The sequence below is a fragment of the Pongo abelii genome, chromosome 21, assembly GCF_028885655.2.
Source record: "Pongo abelii isolate AG06213 chromosome 21, NHGRI_mPonAbe1-v2.0_pri, whole genome shotgun sequence".
Classification (NCBI taxonomy): domain Eukaryota; kingdom Metazoa; phylum Chordata; class Mammalia; order Primates; family Hominidae; genus Pongo; species Pongo abelii.
In genome coordinates, this window is record NC_072006.2 from 48,664,500 (window position 1) to 48,690,113 (window position 25,614).

General features: G+C 48.1%; 1 protein-coding gene and 1 long non-coding RNA gene across 4 annotated transcripts in view; one reads left to right on the plus strand and one right to left on the minus strand.

Moving 5' to 3' along the window:
- HNF4A (hepatocyte nuclear factor 4 alpha) overlaps positions 1–9,310 on the plus strand; it is a 34,662-nt gene extending 25,352 nt beyond the window's left edge. For 2 of the 3 annotated variants that reach the window (XM_024238841.2, XM_024238840.2), the window contains 2 exons: positions 3,042–3,194; positions 4,226–9,310. In XM_024238841.2, coding sequence (XP_024094609.1) covers positions 3,042–3,194; positions 4,226–4,368 — 296 coding nt within the window. In that variant the 3' untranslated portion in view covers positions 4,369–9,310. The remainder of the gene's footprint in view (positions 1–3,041; positions 3,195–4,225) is intronic. The other variant, XM_024238843.2, reaches the window with a different exon arrangement.
- Positions 9,311–22,959: 13,649 nt separating this feature from the next.
- On the minus strand, positions 22,960–24,281 carry LOC129052291 (uncharacterized). The gene is made up of 2 exons (XR_008517266.1): positions 24,151–24,281; positions 22,960–23,237 (listed from the first exon to the last, which is right to left on the minus strand). It is a non-coding gene; the product is annotated as an uncharacterized LOC129052291 (long non-coding RNA).
- Positions 24,282–25,614: the final 1,333 nt, after the last annotated feature.

The window sequence follows — 25,614 nt, forward strand, 5'->3', positions numbered from 1 at the left end:
CCACCTCCCAAGTTCAAGCAATTCTCCTGCCACAGCCTCCTGAGTAGCTGGGATTACAGGTGCCTGCCACCACGCCTGGCTCATTTTTTAATATTTTTAGTAAAGACAGGGTTTCACCCTATTGGCCAAGATGGTCTCAAACTCCTGACCTCAAGTGATCACCCACCTCAGTCTCCCAAAGTGCTGGAATGACAGGTGTGAGCCGCCACGCCCATCCCAGACTAATGCTTCAAACAAACCACTCTGTTGGGTAGAGAGTGAATTGCAGAGATACCCGAGAATGTCACTGTCTCCAATCATGTGATGGATGATGGAGGCTTGGACCATGGCAATGGAGCAGTGGAGATAAACCTGATCATCTATTTGGAGGAAGAGCCCACACCCACAGGATTTGCCGATTGATCAGATGTAGGGAGTGAGAGAAAGAGGAAGAGTCAAGGACAAAGTCCACATTTTTGCTTTGAGTAGCAGACATGATGATGGAGTAATTTACTGAGATGAGGAGGACAGAATAAACAACAAGACACTTGGTCTGGGGGTGGTAGTGAGGGGTGACCTCAGAGATCCATCGTGGACTCTCTTTTCTTTTTTCCTTTTTTTTTTTTTTTTTTTTTTTGAGATGAGATCTCTCTCTGTCACCATTCCAGGTGTGAGTCACCATGCCCAGCCTCATTGTGGACTTTCATTAATCATGAGATGACTATTACAAATCCAAGTTATCAAGGAGGCAGTTGAATGTATGAGTCTGTTGCTCAAGCACAAGATTAAAGGCAGCTCTGTGGAATCAGGGGGAAGATGGAGCATGGAGGGAAGGAAAGAAGACTGGCCAGAGGGGTAGGAGAAAACCAGGGCAATTCCAGAATCTAAGAGAAGAGCGTGTTTGAAGGACAGAGTGTTTAATGGTGTTGAACTCTACAGAGAGACAGAAAGAAGCAGGGAGGAAAGGAGAGGTGAAGAGAGGAGGGGAAGAGAGAGGAAAGAGTCCATTGGATTGACAGCTGGAGGCTCTTGGCAATTGTGTTGAAAGCAATGTCAGAGAGCTGGGAGAGTGGAAACCAGATTGGAGAGTGCTCCAAAGAGAGTGAGTGGGAAGGTGGAGATAGAGTAGATAATCCTTTGAAATGGTTTGACTATGAAGGGGAGTATGAAAGAGTTAGGATGACTGCAAGGGCGTGATTAGAATGATAGGTCATGGAGTCTGGGCTGCACTCAAAGAGAAATAAAGATAGAGGCCGGGCACGGTGGCTCATACCTGTAATCCTAGCAGTTTGGGAGGCCGAGGCAGGTGGATCACTTGAGGCTAGGAGTTCAAGACCAACCTGGCAACACAGCAAAACACCATCTCTACTAAAAATACAAAAAAAAATTAGCCAGACATGGTGGCATGCGCCTGTAATCCCAGCTACTCGGGAGACTGAGGCAGGACAATCACTTGAACCCGGGAGACGGAGGTTGAAGTGAGCTGAGATCATGACATTGCACTCCAGTGTGGGCGACAGAACAAGGCTCTGTCTCAACAACAACAAAACGATGGGGTGATAGTGAAAAGAGAGTGTCAGTGAATTGACAGTCTCAGTAGGGCTGAAGAATTTTTGCAGTGGTGGTATTAGATTACGGGAGGTGGAAGGACATGAAGTGAAGTCAAAGTGGGGATGTTGAATTCAAGATTTTGGAGGTGTTTCAGTGACTGGAGATGACAAGGCAAGGGCGAGGTTTCTCAACATTGGTACTATTGATACTTGGAACTGGATGATTCTTTGTTTTGAGGGGCTGTCCTATGCATTGTTCAGCTGCATCTCTGTCCTGTACCCATAAGGTGCCAGTAGCACTTCTCCAGTGGTGACAACCAAAAATGTCTTCGGATATTGTCAAATGTCTCCTGATGGGCCAAAATCATCCCCAGTTGGGAATCACTGTTATGTGATAGCTCATTTCATTCTCACTTTGACCCTGTGAACATGGGGTTATTATGAATCAGGTGTCATTGAGATCAGGATCAGGAGCCTGTGGTCTGTTGCCAGATAATTAAGTAAGAGCTCTCTGGGCGCAGTTGTCTCATCTGTAGAGTGGGCTAATAATAGTATCCATCCTATAGGATTGCTGTGAGGATTAAATTATGTGAAACATGGAAAGTGCTATACAACAGTACCTGGCACATGATAATTGTTAATTATCAACAATTGTTATTTATCACTGAAATAGATGGACTGTAGAGATCTCTTGCAAGGGTTGAAATTCCATCATCGTCATATTACTCACCATAGGCTATTATTAAACCATACCCCATGTGGTATTTTTACTCTCTGACATATGTTGGAAGTGGTTACTGTGTTCCAGACAATCTGCTAGGCCCTCAAAGAAAGAGAAAAATACATCCGAAATTGTAATGCTCATAGACAGAAGTGGTTGTTCCTAAAAGTTGTGTTACAGACAAATTACTATGAGAAATCCAAGGAAGGAGAATCAGGAGAGGCTTCTAAAGAGAGGAAATATATGAGCTGGGATTTGGGCTTATGGACATGGAACGGGTTTGGGGTAGAAAAAACATCTCTGATGGAAGCAACAATGTGAGCAGAAGCATAGAGATAGGAAAACACAGGGGACACATAGATGCTATAAGTAGGTCGGTTGGCTGCAGCAGAGATGTGGGGGATGAGGCTGAAAGGTGAGGCGGGACCAAATGGTTGAAGGACCTGCACTCCAGGGAGCTTTGAGAGCCATTGATTACATCCATTATGTTACTATGCGACCAATACACTACTCATTAGAACATTTACGTGATCTCAGAGCTTCCTTATATGCACCTTGTTCCTTTCAACTCACTTTTGTTCTCTTGGTTTTTTGGGGTCCTCTTAACACCCTCATGAAGTCTACAGATGGGAATGGTACACCCTAGTTTACTAACCCAGAAATAGGTACCCAACAGGCACTGCCAATATTGGATGGGCAGGTTGATTGGTCACGCCTGAGGAAGATGGCGTCCCAAGGCCTGAGGTCTGCATCCCAGACTCTCCATCCTGATCGAACTTCTCTACCTGCAGGGTCCTCCAGCGATGCACCCCATGCCCACCACCCCCTGCACCCTCACCTGATGCAGGAACACATGGGAACCAACGTCATCGTTGCCAACACAATGCCCACTCACCTCAGCAACGGACAGATGTGTGAGTGGCCCCGACCCAGGGGACAGGCAGGTGGGCAAACTCTGGGGTTTTACCCTGCAAAGGGTGAGGATGGGGCTTAAGAGAGGAGGCAGGAGAAGGTGGAGTCTAGAAGGTAGAACCAGGATGCAACAGTTTTCTGGGTTCCAGGGTAGGGAATAAAGGGCAAGATTGTCCATTTGTTGAGGCTGTTTATTCAGTAAGGTGACTGACAGCCTTTACTGAATGAAGCCATTGTTGAGATGAGGCAATCCACTGGATGAGGAAATCCATTGGGTGAAGATGTTCTTGGGTGAGAATTCCATTAGTTGACATTGTCCGTTAGGTAAAAGTGGTCATTGAAGTAAGGCTGCTCAATTGGGTAAGGCTATCCATTAGACAATTAGATGAGACTATCCATTGGGTCAGGATGTCTGCTGGGCTAGACCATCCTCTGAAACCTCCAAAGTATAAACTTGTCATTGGGCAAAGTTCTTCAAAGGATAAGATTATCAATGGGATGAAGTGATCTACTGAGATGAGATGATATTTTACTGACATTGTTCTCAGGGAAAGTTTTCCATTGAACAAAGATGACCAATTGGGTCAAATTTGCTCTCCAAACCTGCCATGAGAGTGAGCCAATTAGTTTCTATTACTCATCTCCTAAATATCCAAGAAATCGTATTTTTTGAGCCAGTTGGCCCGGGGTTTCATCAACTGCTGCTCCTTCTCCCAGGAAAGAATATCCCTGTCACCCATCCCATTGCCGTTGGGGACAGCCAGGTCTGGGCCTTGGTTTGGGAGAAGTCCAAGTCTGCATATCAAATAAATGATGGAGGAGATGGGTGGTAGGACCTTCCAGACCTCATAAAACTTAGGCTTTATGATCTGGGACTCACAGAAGGTTGAGCCATAAAAGACCTTAGGGATTATCTGGTTTAATTAATTCTCTCATTTTATAGAGGAAGAACTTAAGTCAAGGCGGGGTGGGGTGGGAGGGGAGAACTTTCCCAGGGCTCTTCATTTACTCCCACAAAGGCTGGAATTTTGAGCAGCCCCTATCTGTCTGTTTGTCCTTCCAGCCACCCCTGAGACCCCACAGCCCTCACCGCCAGGTGGCTCAGGGTCTGAGCCCTATAAGCTCCTACCGGGAGCCGTCGCCACAATTGTCAAGCCCCTCTCTGCCATCCCCCAGCCGACCATCACCAAGCAGGAAGTTATCTAGCAAGCCGCTGGGGCTTGGGGGCTCCACTGGCTCCCCCCAGCCCCCTAAGAGAGCGCCTGGTGATCACGTGGTCACGGCAAAGGAAGACGTGATGCCAGGACCGGTCCCAGAGCAGGAATGGGAAGGATGAAGGGCCGGAGAACATGGCCTAAGGGCCACATCCCACTGCCACCCTTGACGCCCTGCTCTGGATAACGAGACTTTGACTTGGGGAGACCTCTACTGCCCTGGACAACTTTTCTCATGTTGATGCCACTGCCTTCACCTTCACCTTCACCTTCATCCATGTCCAACCCCCGCCTTCACCCCAAAGGACAGCCGTCTGGAAATGACTTGAGGCCTTACTTAAACCCAGCTCCCTTCTTCCCTAGCCTGGTGCTTCTCCTCTCCTAGCCCCGGTCATGGTGTCCAAACACAGCCCTGTGTCCAGACAGAGCCCTGTGAGGCTGGGTCCAATTGCGGCACTTGGGGCACCTCGCTCCTCCTTCTGCTGCTGCCCCCACCTCTTTCCCTCTGCTGTTGCCTTGCTCAGCCATCCCGTCTTCTCCAACACCACCTCTCCAGAGGCCAAGGAGGCCTTGGAAACGATTCCCCCAGTCATTCTGGGAACATGTTGTAAGCACTGACTGGGGCCAGGCACCAGGTAGGGTCTCGAAGGCTGTGGTGAGGGAAGACGCCTTTCTCCTCCAACCCCACCGCATCCTCCTTCTTCAGGGACTTGGGTGGGTATTCAGGGTGAGGATCCCTGCAGCCCTTCAACCGGAGAAAACAAGCCCAGGTTGGCAACTGCAACAGGAACTTGGAGTGGAGAGAAAAAGCATCAGAAAGAGGCAGACCATCCACCAGGCCTTTGAGAAAGGGTAGAGTTCTGGCTGGTAGAGCAGGTGAGACGGGACATTCCAAAGAACGGCCTGAGCCAAGGCCTCGTGGTAGGAAGAATCTAGCAAGAACTGAGGAAGAATGGTGTGGGAGAGGGATGATGAAGAGAGAGAGGGCCTGCTGGAGAGCATAGGGTCTGGAATGCCAGGCTAAGGTCCTGATCAGCTTCAAGGAGTATGCAGGGAACGGGGCTTCCAGAAAATGAACACAGCAGTTCTGCAGAGGATGGGAGGCTGGGAGCTGGGAGGTCAGGTGGGGTGGATGATATAATGCAGGTGAGAGTAATGAGGCTTGGGGCTGGAGAGGACAAGATGGGTAAACCCTCACATCAGAGTGACATCCAGGAGGAATGATCTCCCAGGGCCTGTCTCAAGCTCTTCCTTACTCCCAGGCACTGTCTTAAGGCATCTGACATGCATCATCTCATTTAATCCTCCCTTCCTCCCTATTAACCTAGAGATTGTTTTTGTTTTTTATTCTCCTCCTCCCTCCCCACCCTCACCCGCCCCACCCCCTCCTAACCTAGAGATTGTTACAGAAGAAGAAATTGCATTCTAAGAGGTGAAGTGATTTTTTTTCTGAAACTCACACAACTGGGAAGTGGCTGAGTCAGGACTTGAACCCAGGTCTCCCTGGATCAGAACAGGAGCCACCACAGTGGCTGAATAGCTTCTCCAAAGGCTCCCTGTGTTCTCACCGTGATCAAGTTGAGGGGCTTCCGGCTCCCTTCTCCAGCCTCAGAAACCAGACTCGTTCTTCTGGGAACCCTGCCCACTCCCAGGACCAAGATTGGCCTGAGGCTGCACTAAAATTCACTTAGGGTCGAGCATCCTGTTTGCTGATAAATATTAAGGAGAATTCATGACTCTTGACAGCTTTTCTCTCTTCACTCCCCAAGTCTAGGGGAGGGGTGGCAGGGGTCTGTTTCCTGGGAGTCAGGCTCATCTGGCCTGTTGGCGTGGGGATGGGACAGTGTGCACAGTGTCGGGGCAGGGGAGGGCTAAGCAGGCCTGGGTTTGAGGCCTGCTCTGGAGACCGTCACTCCAGGTGCATTCTGGAAGCATTAGACCCCAGGATGGAGCAACCAGCATGTCATCCATGTGGAATCTTGGTGGCTTTGAGGACATTCTGGAAAATGCCACTGACCAGTGTGAACAAAAGGGATGTGTTATGGGGCTGGAGGTGTGATTAGGTAGGAGGGAAACTGTTGGACCGACTCCTGCCTCCCACTCAACACTGACCCCTCTGAGTGGTTGGAGGTGGTGACCCAGTGCCCAGAAACCCCACCATTAGTGACTGTTTTTTATGAGAAAGAGGCATGGAGAAGTATTGGGGCAATGTGTCAGGGAGGAATCACCACATCCCTACGGCAGTCCCAGCCAAGCCCCCAATCCCAGAGGAGACTGCGCCCTGCTCAGATCTCCCAAGCCTTCCCCCACCACCTCACTCAAGTGCCCCTGAAATCCCTGCCAGATGGCTCAGCCTGGTCTGTGGTAAGACAGGGAGGCTGGAACCATTTCTGGGCATTGTGATCATTCCTGCTTTGTTCCTCCACCTCCTCCCCCAGCATTGCTCAGACCTCCATCTTGGGAGAAAGGTTGAGATAAGAATGTCCCATGGAGTGCCGTGGGCAACAGTGGCCCTTCATGGGAACAATCTATTGGAGCCAGGGGTCAGTTCTCTGCTGGGAATGTACCCCTTTCTGGAGGAGAAACCCATTCCACCTTAATAACTTTATTGTAATGTGAGAAACACAAAACAAAGTTTACTTTTTTGACTCTAAGCTGACATGATATTAGAAAATCTCTCTCTCGCTCTCTTTTTTTTTTTTTGGCTACTTGAGTTGTGGTCCTAAAGCATAAAATCTGATGGAGAAACAGAGGGTTGCTGGGGGGACAAGCGTGGGCACAATTTCCCCACCAAGACACCCTGATCTTCAGGCAGGTCTCAGGAGCTTCTAAAAATCCGCATGGCTCTCCTGAGAGTGGACAGAGGAGAGGAGAGGGTCAGAAATGAACGCTCTTCTATTTCTTGTCATTACCAAGCCAATTACTTTTGCCAAATTTTTCTGTGATCTGCCCCGATTAAGATGAATTGTGAAATTTACACCAAGCAATTATCAAAGCGGGCTGGGTCCCATCAGAACGACCCACATCTTTCTGTGGGTGTGAATGTCACTAGGTCCTGCGCTGACCCCTGAGCCCCCATCACTGCCGCCTGATGGGGCAAAGAAACAAAAAACATTTCTTACTCTTGTGTGTTTTAACAAAAGTTTATAAAACAAAATAAATGGCGCATATGTTTTCTAAGTCCTTGGATGAGTATCTTTTCTTTCAGGTATCAGAAATAAGACTGAATCTTCTGGTTCTACTTGGGAGTTAAAAAAAATTTTTTAAGGGAAGAATGAGAATAGTTTTATAGTTCTTTGTGATGTGCAGAATGTTTTTGTATCCATTATAATTTTTCAGTCTTCACATCAAGAGGTAAGCAGTTAGACATGATTACTCCCACTTTCCAGATGAGGAGACTGAGGCTTGGGGAAATTGACATCTCTTGGGAGGCAGAGGTGGACATCTAACCCTGGTCTCTTGATTCCAAGTACTTAGTATATGGAGAGAGTGAAAGTTGATGCCCCTTCTTGAAGAGGGGAGTGATGAGGGGAGAGTGCAATGGAAAGATCTGGAAGAATGGCAAGAGGGTCCAAGGGTCTGTCATCCTTCACCAAGGTTCAAGACAGAGCCTTTTGCTGGGTCACCTCAATCTGCCAGCAACAGAAGATGAGTAGCTGTGGGGACATTTCATAAAAGCAAGTGGTTTTTTTGTTTTGTTTTGTTTTTTGTTTTTTTTCTAGAGCAGGGCTGTGCACAGTGGCTCACCTCTGTAATCCCAGCACTTTGGGAGGCTGAGGCGGGAGGATCACTTGAGCTCAGGAGTTCGAGACCAGCCGGAGCAATATAAGGAGACCCCATCTCTACAAAAAATTTAAAAATTAGCCAGGTATAATGGTGTGTGCCTATAGTACCAGCTACTCTGAAGGCTGAGGTGGGAAGATTGCTTCAGCCCAGGAGTTCGAGGATGCAGTGAGCTATGAATGCAACACTGCACTACAGCCTGGATGAAAGAACAAGACCCTGTCTCAAAACATAAATAATAAGTAAAAAGAATAAAAGCAAGAGATGCACTTGAGAATCTCCAGCCAGATCTGTAGCCACTGGGGTTCTCTCCAAGGCTAAACTATTATAGGAGGGTGGCCTTGTGTCTCGGTCACCACAGACCACAGCGTTCCATTCACTCGGGGTTGTGCTGGAGCTGGCTTGTGAGAACTGACTGTTAGCTTCTCTTCTCAACTCCATGTTTGCCAGTGCCACACTGATAGCTTGAAATTGGTTATTCCTGGAGTGTTTACATCACAAGGACTAGCAAACTCTACAAATCAGGGCTTTTGCTCTTGGAGAGCCCGTTGTTAACATTCACCAGCACACCACAGCATTCGGCGATGGCTGGACCATGGGATACCGACATATGGGGACATCCTCCTTGGGGATGAGGGTAGAGCAGGGTGATCCTTTCACCTCTTCCTTAAGGGAGGGGACAAAAGTTCTGGTCTGGGAAGCACACGTTTTGCTGATCAGTGTAACCTTGGGCAGGTCACTCCACCACTCCGAGCTTCATCTGTAAAGTGGGAATGATATCTCCCTCCAGGGCAGATGTCAGGATTCAATGGGATGAGATCACAGTAACTGTGAGAGCTCCCGTTACATAAGGAGTACAAGTGAACTCTTCATGCGCCCCTTTCTAGCGAGAGGTTAACCATTAAACTCTCCAGCTTCAGCGCACCCATTCGCTGTCTACCTGATCTCCAGGGCCGCTCCCACCTTCCCCTGTGCCTTCCCTCCACTAGTCAGCACCAGGAAATGTTTTCGATAACGTTGCAACGGAGCCCTTGTTCATGCTGCCGCCATCGGGGACATGGGGGATGGGGGCCAGAGGAGACTATTTCAGTCCTAAATTGTGCTTAATAAACCCATATCAAAACCATAAACCCTTGGCTGCCATAAATTCCTCTACCCTTGGTTCCTCCACCTCATCAGCCCTTTGCCCTGGTTAATCTCAAATCTCAGTACAGGCAGCCAGAGCTTCAGGTTTGGTTTCTATTTCAGTTGCTAAACAGCATCAGCTCAGGTGGCAGACAGCAAGATTCCCATTTTAGAGATGATGAAACTGAGGTTCAGAAAGGTGAAGAAACTTGTCCAGGGTCACACAGCTAGAGACCCCAGCCGAGACCTGAGCCCATGCTTCCACCACCCAGGTAGCCTGATTAAGAAATGGGAATTCTTGGCTGAGCATGGTGGTTCACGCCTGTAATCCCACCACTTTGGGAGGCCAAGGTGGGCGGATCACCTGAGATTAAGAGTTCAAGACTAGCCTGGCCAACATGGTGAAACCCCGTCTCTACTAAAAATACAAAAATTGGCCGGGCATGCTGGTGCACACCTGTAATCCCAGCTACTCGGGAGGCTGAGCCAGGAGAGTTGCTTGAACCTAGGAGGCGGAGGTTGCAGTGAGCCGAGATCGTGCCACTGCACTCCAGCCTGGGTGACAGAGCGAGACTCCATCTCAAAAAAAAAGAATTCTCAATTCTCAAGCTTCTCGGGGAGACAGATTTGAGGTTTCCTCTCATATCCTTGTTTGGTGGCCCTACAATTAAACCTCTTTCTCTGCTACAAAACAATGGAAAAAAACTGGAATTTCTAAGGCGCCTCTTTTTTTTTTTGAGTCAGGGTCTCACTCTGTCACCCAGGCTAGAATGTAGTGGCGCCATCATAGCTCTGTGCAACCTCTGCCTCCAGAGTTCAAGCAATCCTCCTGCCCCAGCCTTTTGAGTAGCTGGGGTACAGTGTGCCAGCACACCTGGCTAATTTTTTCTTTTCTTTTTAGTAAAGATGAGGTCTTGCTATGTTGCCCAGGCTGACCTATTTTTAGCTCCTCTGAAAAGTTGTTTCCCCAAGCCATGCTACTAGAAGCTTCTTATTCCATTGTTCCATCACTGCTCAGAGTGGGGACCAGAAGTAGAAGGGACCCTGGGTGACAGGCTGCTTGAAGATCCAAAGAAAGTTTCATGCAGTGTGAATGGCCCGTCATCCCAAATTGGTGAAATCGTCCTACTTCCTCATTTGTGGAAACCAGATAACCTTTGATCTGCACTTCTCAAATCCACGTATCATATGTAAATTCCAGGAGGTGATCTCAGAGGCCTGAATCACAGGATCCCAGGCAGCTGTTTGACGATGGTGGAGTTAGACACCAAATCATGATGCCAAGGACATTTACTGGGCTCTTCCTCTTTGCCAAACATGGCTGGACATAATTTAATTCCCACAACCTCTGAGGCTGTCATTCTTGTGGTTCTGTTTCACAAATGAGGAAACAAGGCCGGTCATGGTGGATCACGCCTGTAATCTCAGCACTTTGGGAGGCCGAGGCAGGTGGATCACCTGAGGTCAAGAGTTTGAGACCAGCCTAGCCAACATGCTGAAACCTCATCTCCATTAAAAATACAAAAAAAAACAAAAAAAAATAGCCAGGCGTGTTGGCATGTGCCAGTAGTCCCGGCTACTCGGGAGGCTGAGACAGGAGAATCGCTTGAACCCAGGAGACAGAGGTTCCAGTGAGCCAAGATCATGCCACTGCACTCCAGCGTGGGCAAAAGCATGAGACCCTGCCACAACAACAACAACAACAACAACAACAACAACAAAGAGGAAACAGGCTCAGGAGGAGAGAGGAAGGGACTTGTCCGAGGTCCACACACAGCTGGTCACCACTCCATAGCTGGTGTGGCTGCTGATCTGATGCTCATTGTCTGACTCCAGGGGCCAACATGAGGCCTTGAGGAAGACACTGGTGACTCCGTCACCGTGTGGTGGGCACAGAAGTAGTGTGAATGGTGGAAAGCTCATCTCATGACAAATGTTGATGGGCAGAGCCCTGTGCTGGGCACCCTGGGATTATGGAGAAGCAATAGCATGAGGCGCCTCCCTCCTAGAGCTTTCAGTTTTCATACAGACAGGGGAAAATTAGAAGCAGTTGACGACAAGAGCCAAAGGGGTGAACGTGACAGCAGGTGAGGTGGTAGGGAGGGAGAGGTGACTGCACTATGGGAAAGGGAGTGGTGTATGCTTTGAAGGACGATTCAGAGGCAATAATGAGGCAAGACAGAAGTGCGCTGGAGGCTGAGGAGTGAGCAGCAAGTGGGAGGAGGCAGCGGGAACTCAGTGCATGGGGGCAGGACGAGGGCTGGCATTTTCCAACCTTCGTGCACATGCCACCTTGACCTCTCTATGCCCAAGGACCGCTGTAACTTCCATTACTTATTTTTCGTTAAATCAGTTCATCATGATTCCCTTTAAACTTCAGGTCACTGACATAAATAGGAAACCAGCATCATTTGCCGTAAATAAGAGGTGATTGCAAAATTAGTGAAAAGAAAACAATGTTTTTCAGCTGCAGCCAGGTGGAATCGCCCCAGGGAAAGCTCTGCTCTTGCTTTCGTATTAAAAAGGAAAACTGACAAATATTACAGAGATGTTAAGGGCATACACGTACCCAATGGAGACTTTCTCCTTAAAGCTTTCAGAGGCCTGTAAAGGACAGACTTTGGGGACAATATCACTTAATACCTTCCAGTATGTTTCTAAAACTTCCCCCAGTTCCACTGGAGGCCCTCATCCCACTTCTGGAAGCTCGCTCACTAGGACAGCCGGTTCGCACACAAGTAGTGGGGACCTCAAATACTGGACAGAGGAGTCTGGAATTTCTTCCGGGGAAAAGGAAACCACTAGAGGTTTCTGTTTGTTTGTTTTTTTGAGAGGGGTTCTCGCTCTGTCACCCAGGCTGGAGTGCAATGGCGCAATCTCGGCTCACTGCAACCTCTGTCTCCCAGGTTCTAGCAAGTCTCCTGTCTCAGCCTCCCAAGTAGCTGAGATTACAGGAGCCCACAACCACACCCAGCTAATTTTTGTATTTTTAGTAGAGATGGGGTTTCGCCATGTTGGCCAGGCTGGTTTTGAACCCCTGACCTCAAGTGATCCACCCGCCTTGGCCTCCCGATGTGCTAGGATTACAGGCATGAGCCGCCGCACCCAGCCCACTGGAGGTTTGAGAGCAGTGAAGGTTGTAGGCAGATCTGTGTATATGTATATAAATATACATACATATATATAAATATATATATAAAGTATATATAAATATATACGTATATATATACGTATATATAAATATATATGTATATATATACGTATATATAAATATATACGTATATAAATATATATATACGTATATATAAATATATACGTATATATATACTTATATATGTATATATATATTTATACATATATGTGTGTGTATATATATATATATATTTTGAGACAGGGTCTCCCTCTGTCACCCAGTCTGGAGTGCAGTGGCGCAATCACAGCTCACTGCAACCTCTGCCCCCTGGGCTCAAGTGATCCTCCTACCTTAGCTTCCTGAATAGCTGGGACCACAGGCAAGCACAACTATTTTTTTTGTATTTTTAGTAGAGACGGGGTCTTGCCATGCTGTCCAGGCTTGTTGTGAACTCCTGAGCTCAAGCAGTCCGCCCGCCTCGGCCTCACAAAGTGTTGGGATTACAGGCGTGAGCCACTGCACCCGGCCAGACCTGTAGCTTTAAAACATCACCTGGCTGCTTTGTGGCAGACAAATGGAAGGGGTGCAACTGTAAGCCGGGAGACCAATGAAGACAAAGTGTACTGAATCAGATGAGAGGTAGTAATGTCCATACCAAGATGGTGGCAGTGAAGTAGAGAAAAGCACCAATCCAAGAGACCTTCATTCATTCATTCATTCGTTCATTCAACAAATATTTAGTGAGTGGCTATCTGTTGAACATTTTTCTGAGTCTGAGAGGTAGGCAGGGGTGAGACCAGAGGTAGCCTTCTAGGCCATGAGAAAGATCCTGGATTTTCTGGTTGGTATAGTGGGAAGCTCTTCATTTTTGAATAGAGAAGTGATATGATCCGCTTGATGTTCTTAAAAGGCCACTCTCTGCTGAATAGAGAATGGCCTATGTGGAAAAACAGTGGAAGCAGAGAGGCCCACAGGTGGCCTGGGCAGTGGTCCAGGTGAAAGATGATGGCAGCATGGTCTAGGGTTGTGGAGTGGGCAAATTTTTTAAATGCCTCTCAAGACGGCTGCCTTTGGTGCATACACACCTTCTTTCAGTTATTCAATTAGACATGAATCTATGTGCTCCTGTGAAGAGATTTTGCAGATGTAATTTAAGTCCCAAACCACTTGACTTTTTGATAGAGAGATATTCTTTGGTGGGCCTGGCCTAATCAGGTGTGGCCATAAAGGGAGCTGGGCTCTTTCTATGAAATTAGAAACGTGAGAAGGATTCCACATAAGAGAGAGTCTCTGTTGCTGGCTTTGCAGACAAAGGGGGCCACTTGGCAAGGGATGCAAGTGGCCTCTAGAAACTGACAGACCCCTGGCTGACAACCAGCAAGAAAATGGTGACAGGGTGACAGTCCAATGACCATGAGGAACTGAATGCAGGCAACAACATGAACAAGCTTGGATCCTTTCCTAGAGCCCTCAGGTAGGTACACAGCCCAGTCGTTTAAGAACCCGAGCAGGGAACCTAATCACGCCACATCTGGACTGCTGAGCTACAGGCCTGTGAGATCAGAAATGGGCAGTGTTTTCTTTTCTTTTCTTTTGAAATGGAGTTTCGCTCTTTTTGCCCAGGCTGGAGTGCAATGATGTGATCTCGGTTCACTGCAACCTCCACCTCCCAGATTCAAGTGATTCTCCTGCCTCAGCCTCCCAAGTAGCTGGGATTACAGGCATGCACCACCACGCCCAGCTAATTTTGTATTTTTAGTAGAGACGGGGTTTCACCATGTTGGCCAGGCTGGTCTCGAACTCTTGACCTCAGATAACCTGCCCACCTCGGCCTCCCAAAGTGCTGGGATTACAGGCGTGAGCCACTGTGCCCAGCTGACAAATGGGCAGTGTTTTAAGCATCTACATTTGTGGCAATTTGTTATACAGCAATAGAAAATGAATACAGGTGGTGGTGGTGAGAGACGGTCAGAGTGGAGTGCTCTGGAAGTGGAACAGCTAAGAACTTACTAAGGTGTGTGAAGAAAAGTAACTGTGGTGCTGTCTGTTGACAGAGGAAGACTGGAGGAGCTGCCAATTTGGGTTAGAAAACAAAGAGCTTGGTTTTGGATGTGCTGTTTGAGATCCCAATTAAACATCCAAGGACTCATTGGATATATGAGTCTAGAGCTTGGGGAAAAGTTGGGGCTAGAGATAAAAAGTCTAAGTCATAAGTCTAAGTCATAATCATAGATGAGAAGTTTAATAATCAACTGGGCTGAGCATGGTGCTCACTCCTGTAATCCCAGAGCTTTGGGAAGCGAAAAAGGGAGAATCTCTTGAGGCCAGGAGTTCGAGACCAGCATCGGCAACACAGCAAGACCCCCGTCTCTACAAAAAATTAAAAAAAAAAAAAAAAAAAAAGGCAGGTGTGCTGGCACATGCCTGTAGTCCCAGCTACTCTGGAGGCTGAGACAGGAGAATTGTTTAAGCCCAAAAGTTTGGGGTTGCAGTGAGCCATGATCAAACCACTGCACTTCAGCCTAGATGACAGAGCAAGACCCTGTCTCTATTGAAGAAAAAAAAAGTCAATAGGAAGATTGCTCAGCAATAAAAAGTAGCGAACTACTGATACAAACAACATGGGGCCAGTCGCGGTGGCTCACACCTGTATTCCCAGCACTTCGGGAGGCGGAGGAGGGGATGGATCATTTGAGGTCAAGAGGTCAAGACCAGCCTGGCCAACACGGTAAAACCCCGTCTCTATTGAAAACACAAAAATAAGCTGGGTGTGGTGGCACACGCCTGTAATCCCAGCTACTCAGGAGGCTGAGGCAGGAGAATTGCTTGAACCCTGGAGGCAGAGGTTGCAGTGAGCTAAGATCGAGCCACTGCACTCCAGGCTAGGCGACAGAGGGAGACTCAGTCTCAAAAAAGAAAAAAAAGGAAACCATGGAACTCAAATTCATAACACTAGGTGAAAGAAGCCAGGCTCAGAAGACTACATACTATATGATGCCATCTCTGTGATGCTCTGGAGAAGGCAAAACCATAGACACAGATCTGTTGCTGCCAGGCACAAGGGCTGGGGTAGGGGTTTGAATACCAAGGGACAGAGGGGAGGGGGTTTGGAGTGATGGGAACGCTCTGAGAAAATCTTGATTGTGATGGTGGTGACATGACTGCATACATGTGCCAAAACTTGCAAAACATACACTAAAAAGGGCAAATCTTAGTCTATGGAAATTATACCTTAATTTGGCCAGGTGTGGTGGCTCACGCCTGTAATCCTAGCACTTTGGGAGGCCAAGGCAGGCGGATCACCTGAGGTCAGGAGTTTGAGACCAGCCTAGCCAATACGGCAAAAGCCCATCTCCACTAAAAATACAAAAATTAGCTGGGCATGGTGGTGCACACCTGTAATCCCAGCTATTCGGGAAGCTGAGGAAGGAGAATCGCTTGAACCCGGGAGGTGGAGAGGTTGCAGTGAGCCGAGATGGCACCACTACACTTCAGCCTGTGCAAAAGGAGTGAGACTCCATCTAGACTCCATCTCAAAATAAAAAAAAGAAAGAAAATTATACCTTAATTTAACAAATGAAAGAAATGAAAAGCCAATAGTTGCTTGGGCTCATTGAAGAGTGAAGAGAGGAAACAGAAAATAGGTGAGGACTTCACTCTAGGTTACACCACCATGGAGATTGGAGAGAGGGAAAGGGAAGGCTGCAAAGAACAAGTGAGGTGAATAGGGGCCAGGCATGGTGGCTCACGCCGGTAATCCCAGCACTTTGGGAGGCTGAGGTGGGAAGATTGCTTGGAGCAATCCTCAGGTCCCTAGGAGTTCAAGACCCACCAGGGCAACTTAGTGAGAACCACCCCCATCTCTGCAAATATAAAAAAAATTAACCAGGCGTGGTGGTGTGCGCCTGTAGCCCCAACTACTTGGGAGGCTGAGGCGGGAGGATTGCTTGAACCCAGGAGTCCGAGGCTGCAGTGACTATAATTGTGTCACTGCACTCCAGCCTGGGAAACAGAGTGAGACCCTGTTTTAAAAAATAAAAACAAAAAAGATGAATATAGTTGGTGAATGAAAGGGATTCAAGCAAATTTGTTGCAGACCTACTAGGTGCTAAGTGTGCTGACATACTGATCTTACCTGCTCACCTTACTGAGACTGTGGGGGAGGTGAAATGGACTAGCCCTGCTATACGGATGAGAGGAAAGTGGTTTGCCCTGGGTCCACACACAGCATAATAGTGGTGAAGTGAGAATATCCATGCTGGTATGTCCTGCACACTCTTCCCTTTGTATCAAATAAGTGGAAGAATGAATGAGTGAATATCACTGCAGGTGCTGAGGTTTCACTAGCAGATTCCAGCCAACGATCTGAGAACGTGATATTTTTAGCGAAGTTGGGACCATAAAACTTGTTCCATTTCCCAACTCATGCAACGCCCAGCCCCTCCCGCTGTGGCTCTGAGATTGCTCCCCGGCCTTGGGAAGGGCTCCCCAGGCTTATCTAGGGGGGAGAGTGAAACTGTAAAAGGCTTTATGGCTTTGAGATCACGTCTGCAAGGGGCAGCGATTGTCGTTATAAACTTGAGCTGGCCCTGCAAGGGAGGGCAATACGCTGGGCTGAGCCGAGTCAGGGGAGAGTTGAGCAATGCCAAGGGAGCGGCCGTGCTGAGCCGAGCATTCTGGGGCCTGTGGTCAGGGACCATCATTCATTTACCTCATTTCATCCTCACATAAAACTCTGTGAGGTTTTTTTTCTTTTTGAGACAGATCTTGCTTTGTCACCCAGGTTGGGGTGCAGTGGCTCAATCATGGCCCACGGCAACCTGGATCCCCTGGACTCAAGTGATCCTTCTGCCTCACCCTCCTAAGTAGCTGAGACTACAGCCACATGCCACCATGCTTGGCAAATTTTTAAATTTTTTGGAGACTTAGAGTCTCACTATGTTGCCCAGGCTGATCTCAAACTCCTGGGTTCAACTGGTCCCCCCACTTCAGCTTGCAAAGTGCTGGGACTGCAGGTGTGAGCCACTGTGTCTAGCCTTATTGCAATGTTTTAAAAAATTCTATGACATGCTCTCTTTCACATTATGGTATCTCTGAAATCAGGATGTGTCTTTAAATCAATGGCGTCCCACAATTGCTAAGGGTTTGATCAGGTGGTAGCCCTGACCTAGTTGGTTCTGGTCATTATTTCCAGTGGCCTAACTGGACAATTGCACCCCCTTTGTATTTCATCAAAAATGACTTAAGGACCATTTGAGGAAGGGACCAGAGTCCTGCTTGTTTCCCAGAACCTTCCATTAACACCTTCGGATAAGATCAAGAAAGCACCTGGGGCAAAACCTACATAATAGGAGTAAGTGGGTTGGGAGGAAATCCAGGAGACAATAGTGGAGAGTTCTTTCAAGAAATGCTGCATGGGCTGGGCGCGGTGGCTCACGCCTGTAATCCCAATACTTTGGGAGGCCAAGGCGGGTGGATCACGAGGTCAGGAGATCGAGACCATCCTGGCTAACATGGTGAAACCCCGTCTCTACTAAAAATACAAAAAATTAGCCGGGCATGGTGGCGGGCACCTGTAGTCCCAGCTACTCGGGAGGCTGAGGCAGCAGAACGGCGTGAACCCAGGAGGTGGAGCTTGCAGTGAACCAAGATCTTGCCACTGCACTCCAGCCTGGGCAACAGAGGGAGACTCTGTCTCAAAAAAAGAAAAATAAAGAAAAAGAAAAAAAAAAAAGAAATGCTGCATGAACAAAGCATTTAATGGAATGGAAGATGATATTGCATGGAAAAATATGGACAATGAAGATTCTGGGCAGAAAAGTGACCTCAGTGGGCTGGATGCCGACTGTGAAATTTTGAAACTCCTTACCTCATCTATCTTACCCAGATTTTCCTTTTTATGTGTGCACAAGGGTGATATATGATTTTTTATTTTCTTGAGACAGAATCTTGCCCTGTTGCCCAGGCTGGAGTGTAATAGTGTGATCTCAGCTCACTGCAACCTCCACCTCCCCAGTTCAAGCAATTCTCCTGCCTCAGCCTCCCAAGTAGCTGGAACTACAAGTGCGCGCCACCATACCTGACTAATTTTTGTATTTTTAATGAAGATGGGGTTTCACCATGTTGACCAGGCTGGTCTCAAACTCCTGACCTCAAGTGATTGGCCCACCTTGGCCTCCCAAAGTGCAGGAATTACAGGCATGAGCCACCATGCCTGGCAATTTTTTTTTTTTTTTTTTTTTGAGATGGAGTTCCACTCTGTCACCCAGGCTGGAGTGCAGTGGCAAGATCTTGCCTCATTGCAGCCTCCACCTCCCAGGTTCCAGCGTTTCTCCTGCCTCAGCCTCCTGAGTAGCTGGGATAAAAGGTGCCCGTCACCACACCCGGCTAATTTTTTGTATTTTCAGTAAAGATGAGGTTTCACCATGTTGGCCAGGCTGGTCTCAAACTCCTGACCTCCTCCCGCCTTGGTCTCCAAAAGTGCTGGGGTTACAGGCGTAAGCTGCAGTGCCCTGCCAATATATAATTTTAAAAACTATGTCTAAGTCTCAAAAAGCCTTTTAATAAATAGAAAATAAAAATTCTAAATGATAAGGCGGCATTGTCACAATTAATTGGCAGTGTCTTTTCTAAGTGGTACATAAAATGCTAGTGCTGTTTACAGCAGAAGCATCTCCGGTCAGGTTACCACATTTCACAGATGAGAAAACAGCAGAAACATCTCCGGTCAGGTTACCTCATTGCACAGATGAGAAAACTGAGGACACAGAGGCCACAGGGCAAATCAGTGATGGTGCCAGGGCTCTCTCTGACAACAGATACTGTGCTCTTCCTAACACCTGAGGATGACTTGGATGTGGATTAGCCCCCTGGCTCTTCCTCCCTCAAAGGTCTTGGTCCCAGCCAGACAACTCCAACTCTGCCATCCCAAGGGCCTCTGGGAGGCAGTGAACTCTCCTATTGTTCAAAACTCAGGCCAGCACGGTGGCTTACACCTGTAATCCCAACATTCTAGGAGGCCGAGGCGAGCAGATCACCTGAGGTCAGGAGTTCAAGACCAGCCTGGCCAACATGGTGAAACCCTGTCTGTACTAAAAATACAAAAATTAGCCGGGCATAGGGTGGCGGGCACCTGTAATCCCAGCTACTCCGGAGGCTAAGGCAGGAGGATCACTTGAACCTGGTAGGCAGAGGTTGCAGTGAGCCAAGATCACGCCACTGCACTACAGCCTGGGAAACAGAGCAAGACTCCATCTCAAGAAAAAAAACAAAAAACTCAAGCTGAGGAGGGTGAGCAGGAAGCCTTCTTCCCAATGTACCAACCACCCCTACTTCCCACTGCTCACCTCAGCAACCCCAGTCTGGCCAAGTCCATCCCAACCCATGCTGCCGCACGCCCTTCATGCTCTTCCTAGGACATTTAATCACCTGGTCTTGGGCCAGGCAGATTGGACTCTCCCTTCATTTTACAGACAAGGAAACTGAAACACAGACAGGCTGCCAGACTGTTGCAGGCAAGTCAGGGAAGGGTACGGTCTGGAACCCAGGGCTCAAAATGCAGTGTTCTTTCCAACTTCACAGATTTCTTAGATCCAGAAGAGGCAGGCTGGCAAGGGACAGCAAGGGACTCAGAGTGAGTCAAAAGAAAGGACTTCCAGGTCAGAAGGATTGGTAAGACCTGAACATGTAATTGTGGGATGATGCCAAAGGTCTTTACCTGAATCTTGTCAACACTAACAGGTTCCAGGACAGCTGCACTTAGGGGGCCAGTAGAGGCACAATCTTGCTCAAAGAATGGGGCCAAACTACAGCAGCCATCTCTACCATCCCCATCAGATCCTACCTCTCTCTGCTTAAAACCCTCCAATGGCTTCCCTTCATTCCTGGAACAATTTTAAATTCTTCACCAGGGCCCCAAGGTCCTACAGAACCTGGTTCCTGATCACGCCTCTGAGATCATCTCCCCATGGTCACTCCATTCCAGCTCCCTTGGGCTCCTCCCTGTTCCTCAACACACTAAAGCTGTTCCCATTTCACAGCCTTTACCCTAATGTTCCCTTTACCTGGAACATTCTGTCCTCAGCTCTTCCCATGGCCACTTCCTTCTAAACATTCAGGTCCCTACTCAAACGTTGCCTCTTGGAGAGGCCTTCCCTGATCACTTGGCTAAATACATGAGGCTTTGCAGGATACACAGTCCCTGCTGCAACTACTTAAGTCTGCTCTTACAGCGTAAAAGAGCCATAAGCAATATGTAAGTGAATGGGTGTGGCTGAGTTCAATAAAACTTTATTTACAAAAGTAGGCAGTAGGCTGGATTTGGCCTATGAATGTAGTTTGCTTACTCCAGCTCTAACTAATTGTCTTGTTTGATTGTCTTCCTCTATCCTTCCCTCCCTAGACTGTTAACTCCATAACAGCAGAGACTCTCAGTCTTGTTCAATGCTGCTGTAGTAGCCAGCCTCCAAGATGTCCCCCAGTGATCCCCATTTCCTGGTATTCCCACCATTATGTACTCCCCTCCCAAACTGAATAGCGTTGTCTGTGTAATCACTAGGATATTGTGAAAAAGATGGAGTGTGACTTTTGAGGCTAGATGATAAAAGACATTGTGGATTTCATCTTGCCACCTTGAATCCCTTGCTCTGGGGATGCCAGCAGCCATGTTGTAAGGACACTCAAGCAATCCTATGGCAAGGTCCACATGGGAGGAACTGAGGCCTCCTGCCAACTGCCAGCCATGCAAATGAGCCAAATTGAAAGTGGATTCTCAAGCCCCAGTCAAGCTTTCAGGGGATCACTGTCCCAGCTGGTATTTTGACTACAACCTCATGAGAGATCTAAGCCAGAACCATCCAGCTAAGCCATTTCTGAAGTCCTACCACACAGAAACTATGATATAATACATGTTTGTTGTTTTAAAATCAAGGTAATTAGTAATTAGTTATGCAGCCATAGATGACTCACATAGTTGCCTAGCACAGTGTCTGGTCACAGAATAAATAGGCTCAATTAATATTGGTTAATAAATAAGTTAAGTGCTTAATAAATATAGAAGGACACATTATAAAAATAAATGTTTGGGGCTGCTGCGGTGAGTGCATTCTCACTCATTAGGCACCAACTAAACTTTTATTAAAATAAAATAAATGTTTGAAAGACAAATGTATTATAGTTTTTATATAAATAAATGTAAAAATATACATTAAATAATATAGAAGGGCACAATTAAAACTTTCCTAATCCACTGATAGTCCTTGGACTAGATGCCTATATAAGAATTCTTTCAACCTTGAGAGCCTAAGATTCGGAGATTCTCAGTTTCTGTGTATAATTAATGCTAAGTCTAGGATTATATAATTCTGAGACTTTAGATTTCTGTTTCACCAAGTCCATGGCTCAAAAGCTTGTGATTCTAACATCTTACGATTCATTTATCAACATATATCTTGGCTGAACAACTCTTCTCTGCCAGGCACAGTGCTGGGTGCTAGGGATTCAGCAGAGAAAAGATGATCCCGATATCTGCCCTCCTGTGGCTCATGAGTGGATTGGGACACAGGCAAACACACAGGCACACATGATGTAGTGATCTCCGTCACATGGGTAAGCACAGCAGCTGGAGTGGGGAGTGTGGTAAATGAAGGAACACCAACCCAGATATTCAGGAGGGATGTGAGCAGAAACTGTCCTCAGAGCAAACAGGAAGAGAGAGGACTTCAACCAGAGAAGGAAGTGGTGTTGTAGACTGTGTTCCAGGTAGCAGGAATAGCCAGTGCAAAGGTCCGGGGGTCGGGGGAGAGAGCCAGCATCCAGCACATCTGGTGAAGCAAAACGAGTTCTGTATGGGTTGGTATAGAGTTGGGGGTGGCGGGCGGTAGAAGGCAGAGTGGCCAGAGACTGTTGCCAGATGACTGAGAACCTAGTAAACCATATCAAGGAGTTTGAACTTTATCCTGAGGGCAAAGGGGAGCCAGGGAAGGGTTTTAAGGGGGAGCAGAGTGGCACAATCTGCTTGGTAGTTTGGAAAGATGCCTCTGGCTGCTGTGTACGGGTTTGGAAGGAGAAGAGACGAGAGACAAGTCTGGAACAAGATCCCAGGTGAGGGAAGAGGCCTGAGTGAACCGGAGGTGGGCCCCAGAGAGACATTTCATTTACGGTGTGGGGAATGGACAGGGAGTTGGTGGCAGTGTGGGTTATACTGGTAACCTGGGAGCCCAGGACTCCTGGATTTTACGATTCTAAAATTCTTGGCCAGGCACAGTGGCTCATGCCTGTAATCCCAGTACTTTGCGAGGCCAAGGTGGGCAGATCACTTGAGGTCAGGAGTTTGAGACCAGCCTGGCCAACATTGTGAAACCCCGTCTCCACTAAAAACACAAAACAATTAGCCGGGCCTGGTAGTGCACGCCTGTGATCCCAGCAACTCGGGAGGCTGAGGCAGAAGGATCCCTTGAACCCAGGAGGTGGAAGTTGCCTTGAGCCGAGATTGCGCCACTGCACTCCAGCCTGGGTGACAGATTGAGACTCCTTCTCAAAAAATAAAATAAAGTAAAATTCTATGATTCTGTGTTCAACACTCCATCATTCTTCAACACAAAATGTTCAATGATATCACCATATGTGTAGGATGCCTAACCTTACCGCCCTCCATCCCTCCTTTCTGAGCTTCAGTTTTCCTTGTTTACAAAGTGAGGATCATTAACACTGCCCTTGCAAAGCAGCCGTGGGAGTGGGAGACGGTCTGTACTCAGCATCTGCACAGAAATGTGGTCCATCACGGCAGGCGTGTTTTTCCGGAAGTGCTCAACACACAGGCACTGTCAGGAAAGAGCCGGGTGTTGAGAGAACAAGAGGGATCAGCAGGGAAGAGCAGGGCAGGCAAGGAAGAGCCTGGTCGTTGTTTGCTCCTGGAGACCTGGGCTGCTCTGGCCTCCCGGCTTCTGCCTGGGCATCTGATACCCAGATTTGGTTGTTTGCTTCCAGGCACCGAAAAGTTTACATGTTGGTTGTGAGGTTCCCCATTTCTGCAGCTGGCCAGAAACTCCCCTTTCCTGGTCTTAAACTCCCCCAAGGGCTACAGACACCAGCTGGGGGTAGCCAGGCAAGATCTGGTCTTCCCTGGACTGATCTAAGCCAGATCAAGTCCCACAAAGCCAGATCAAGTCCCAACCTGCTCACACTCTAGCGCCCCCTCTAGGTCACACTATAGGCATTCCCTTCTTAGACAACTGTCCATTGGCTCCAGCAAGAGCAAGTCTTTGAAGACAGAACCCTCACTCCTCTCCTCAAAACACATGGTCTCCTGAACCACACCCAAGGTTTATGCGTCTCCTGCATTATAATTTGCTTCTCACCAATGGTTCAGTTTTAATTCAGTTCAATCCACAAAACATCCATTGAGGCTGGGCATGGTGGCTCACACCTGTAATCCCAGCACTTTGGGAGGCCGAGGCGGGTGGATCATTTGAGGCCAGGAGTTTGAGACCAGCCTGGCCAACATGGTGAAACCCCATCTCTACTAAAAATACAAAAATTAGCATGGCGTAGTGGCGGGCGCCTGCAATCCCAGCTATTCGGGAGGCTGCAGTGGGAGAATCGCTTAAACCCAGGAGGCAGAGGTTGCAGTGAGCTGAGATAGCACCACTGCACTCCAGCCTGGGTGACAGAGCAAGACTCCACCTCAAAAAATAAAATAAAATAAATTGAACAACCTAACTGTGACAGGCTTACCCACTGTTTGGAGAAAGAGATGGGAGGCCAGCAGTGGTGGGCCTGAAGTTGCCAGTGCTTAGTGGATCAGGGTTGGGCTTAGGGTCTAAAACCAGAGAGCGCAGTTCATTTCTTTGCACACAGTAGGGGCTCTGCAAACACCCGTGAAATTAAATCAAATTAGGAGTTTAAGTGACACAAGCTAGCATGCACACCAACTATTTCCGGAAGGCGATGAGAGACCAGAGAGCGAGATGGCTTTCAGGGTGGGTGTAGGGGGGCTGGGTAGCTGGGATCGGGGTGGGAGGAAGACCTACTTCTCATTTTATGCCCTTTTGTACCTTTTGAAATGTTTTACTTTCACCACATGCACACAGAGCAGAGTCAATCAAACAAACAATCACAATTAAATAAACAATGCAGGGAGCCAGGCTGTCTCAGAGCTCCATGGCTTCATGCCTGCTCTTCCTGCTGGTGAGATACTCCTTCCCAGCTTCCTCCAACTGGAGAAGTACACGTCCTCCAAGATGTACACAAATGTCCTGTCTTCTGGGGCCTGTTCCTGCCTCCCTGTGATGGTTCTTCTCTGCTAACCCACCACATCCACACGCAAGCGGTCCAATCTCCAGCCCTGTCTGTCCTGCTCTGTGGTCTGGAGGCACCTGTGCCTTCTGACATCACAATACATTCAGCCAAGGGGAGGAATCGGCAGAGATAAAAGGGCAGGATGAGGGAGAAGTGGGCATGTTTATGCCACCGCCAGCTCCCTCCTTGTTTTGCCTTAATTTTGGCAGTGGCTGAATTTCTCCATGGCCTTAACTCCTGTCTTAGCCTCACTTATATGGCTCCAGCTATCTCTGGGTCAAGTAACACCATTCTCTCTCTCACCCCTTTGGCCTTGGGGTGCTAACAGCTCCCCACTGTTGCCAGTCCCTGCATGTCTCACCTCTGCAAACACTTCCTTCATTAAGTTTGCTTCAGTTAAGCCAGCGGTTCACAATCTGGGGTGACTTTGCCCCCAGGGGACATTCGGTGATATCTGGAGACACTTTAGGTTGTCATGACTGGTAGAGAAGATGCTACTGGCAGAGGCAACAGGTAGTGCTAACCATCCTACCCCGCACAGGACATCCCCCACAACAGAATTAGCCAGCCCCAAGTATCAATAGCACTGAGACTTTGGGTCTCCCACTGCTCCCTGCCTGAAGCCCGACAGTTCATGGCTGGGATCCTGGCCTCCTGCTGCCCTCTCTGCCTTGTGGTGTGATCTGCCAGTTTCCACACTGCTGTTGATCTCCTCTTAGTGACACAGAGATGAAAAGACCCCATCCTTGCCCTCAAGCTGGCCATAGTGTAGTGGAGAGAGACCCTGGTGAGCAGGGTTCCCCAGCAGCCTCAAGTCCTTGAAGGCAAAGTCTCTTTGTCAGTCACCACATAGCCCCAGTAGTAGGAGAGCAGCAGACATTTGCCAATTGAAACAAAAGT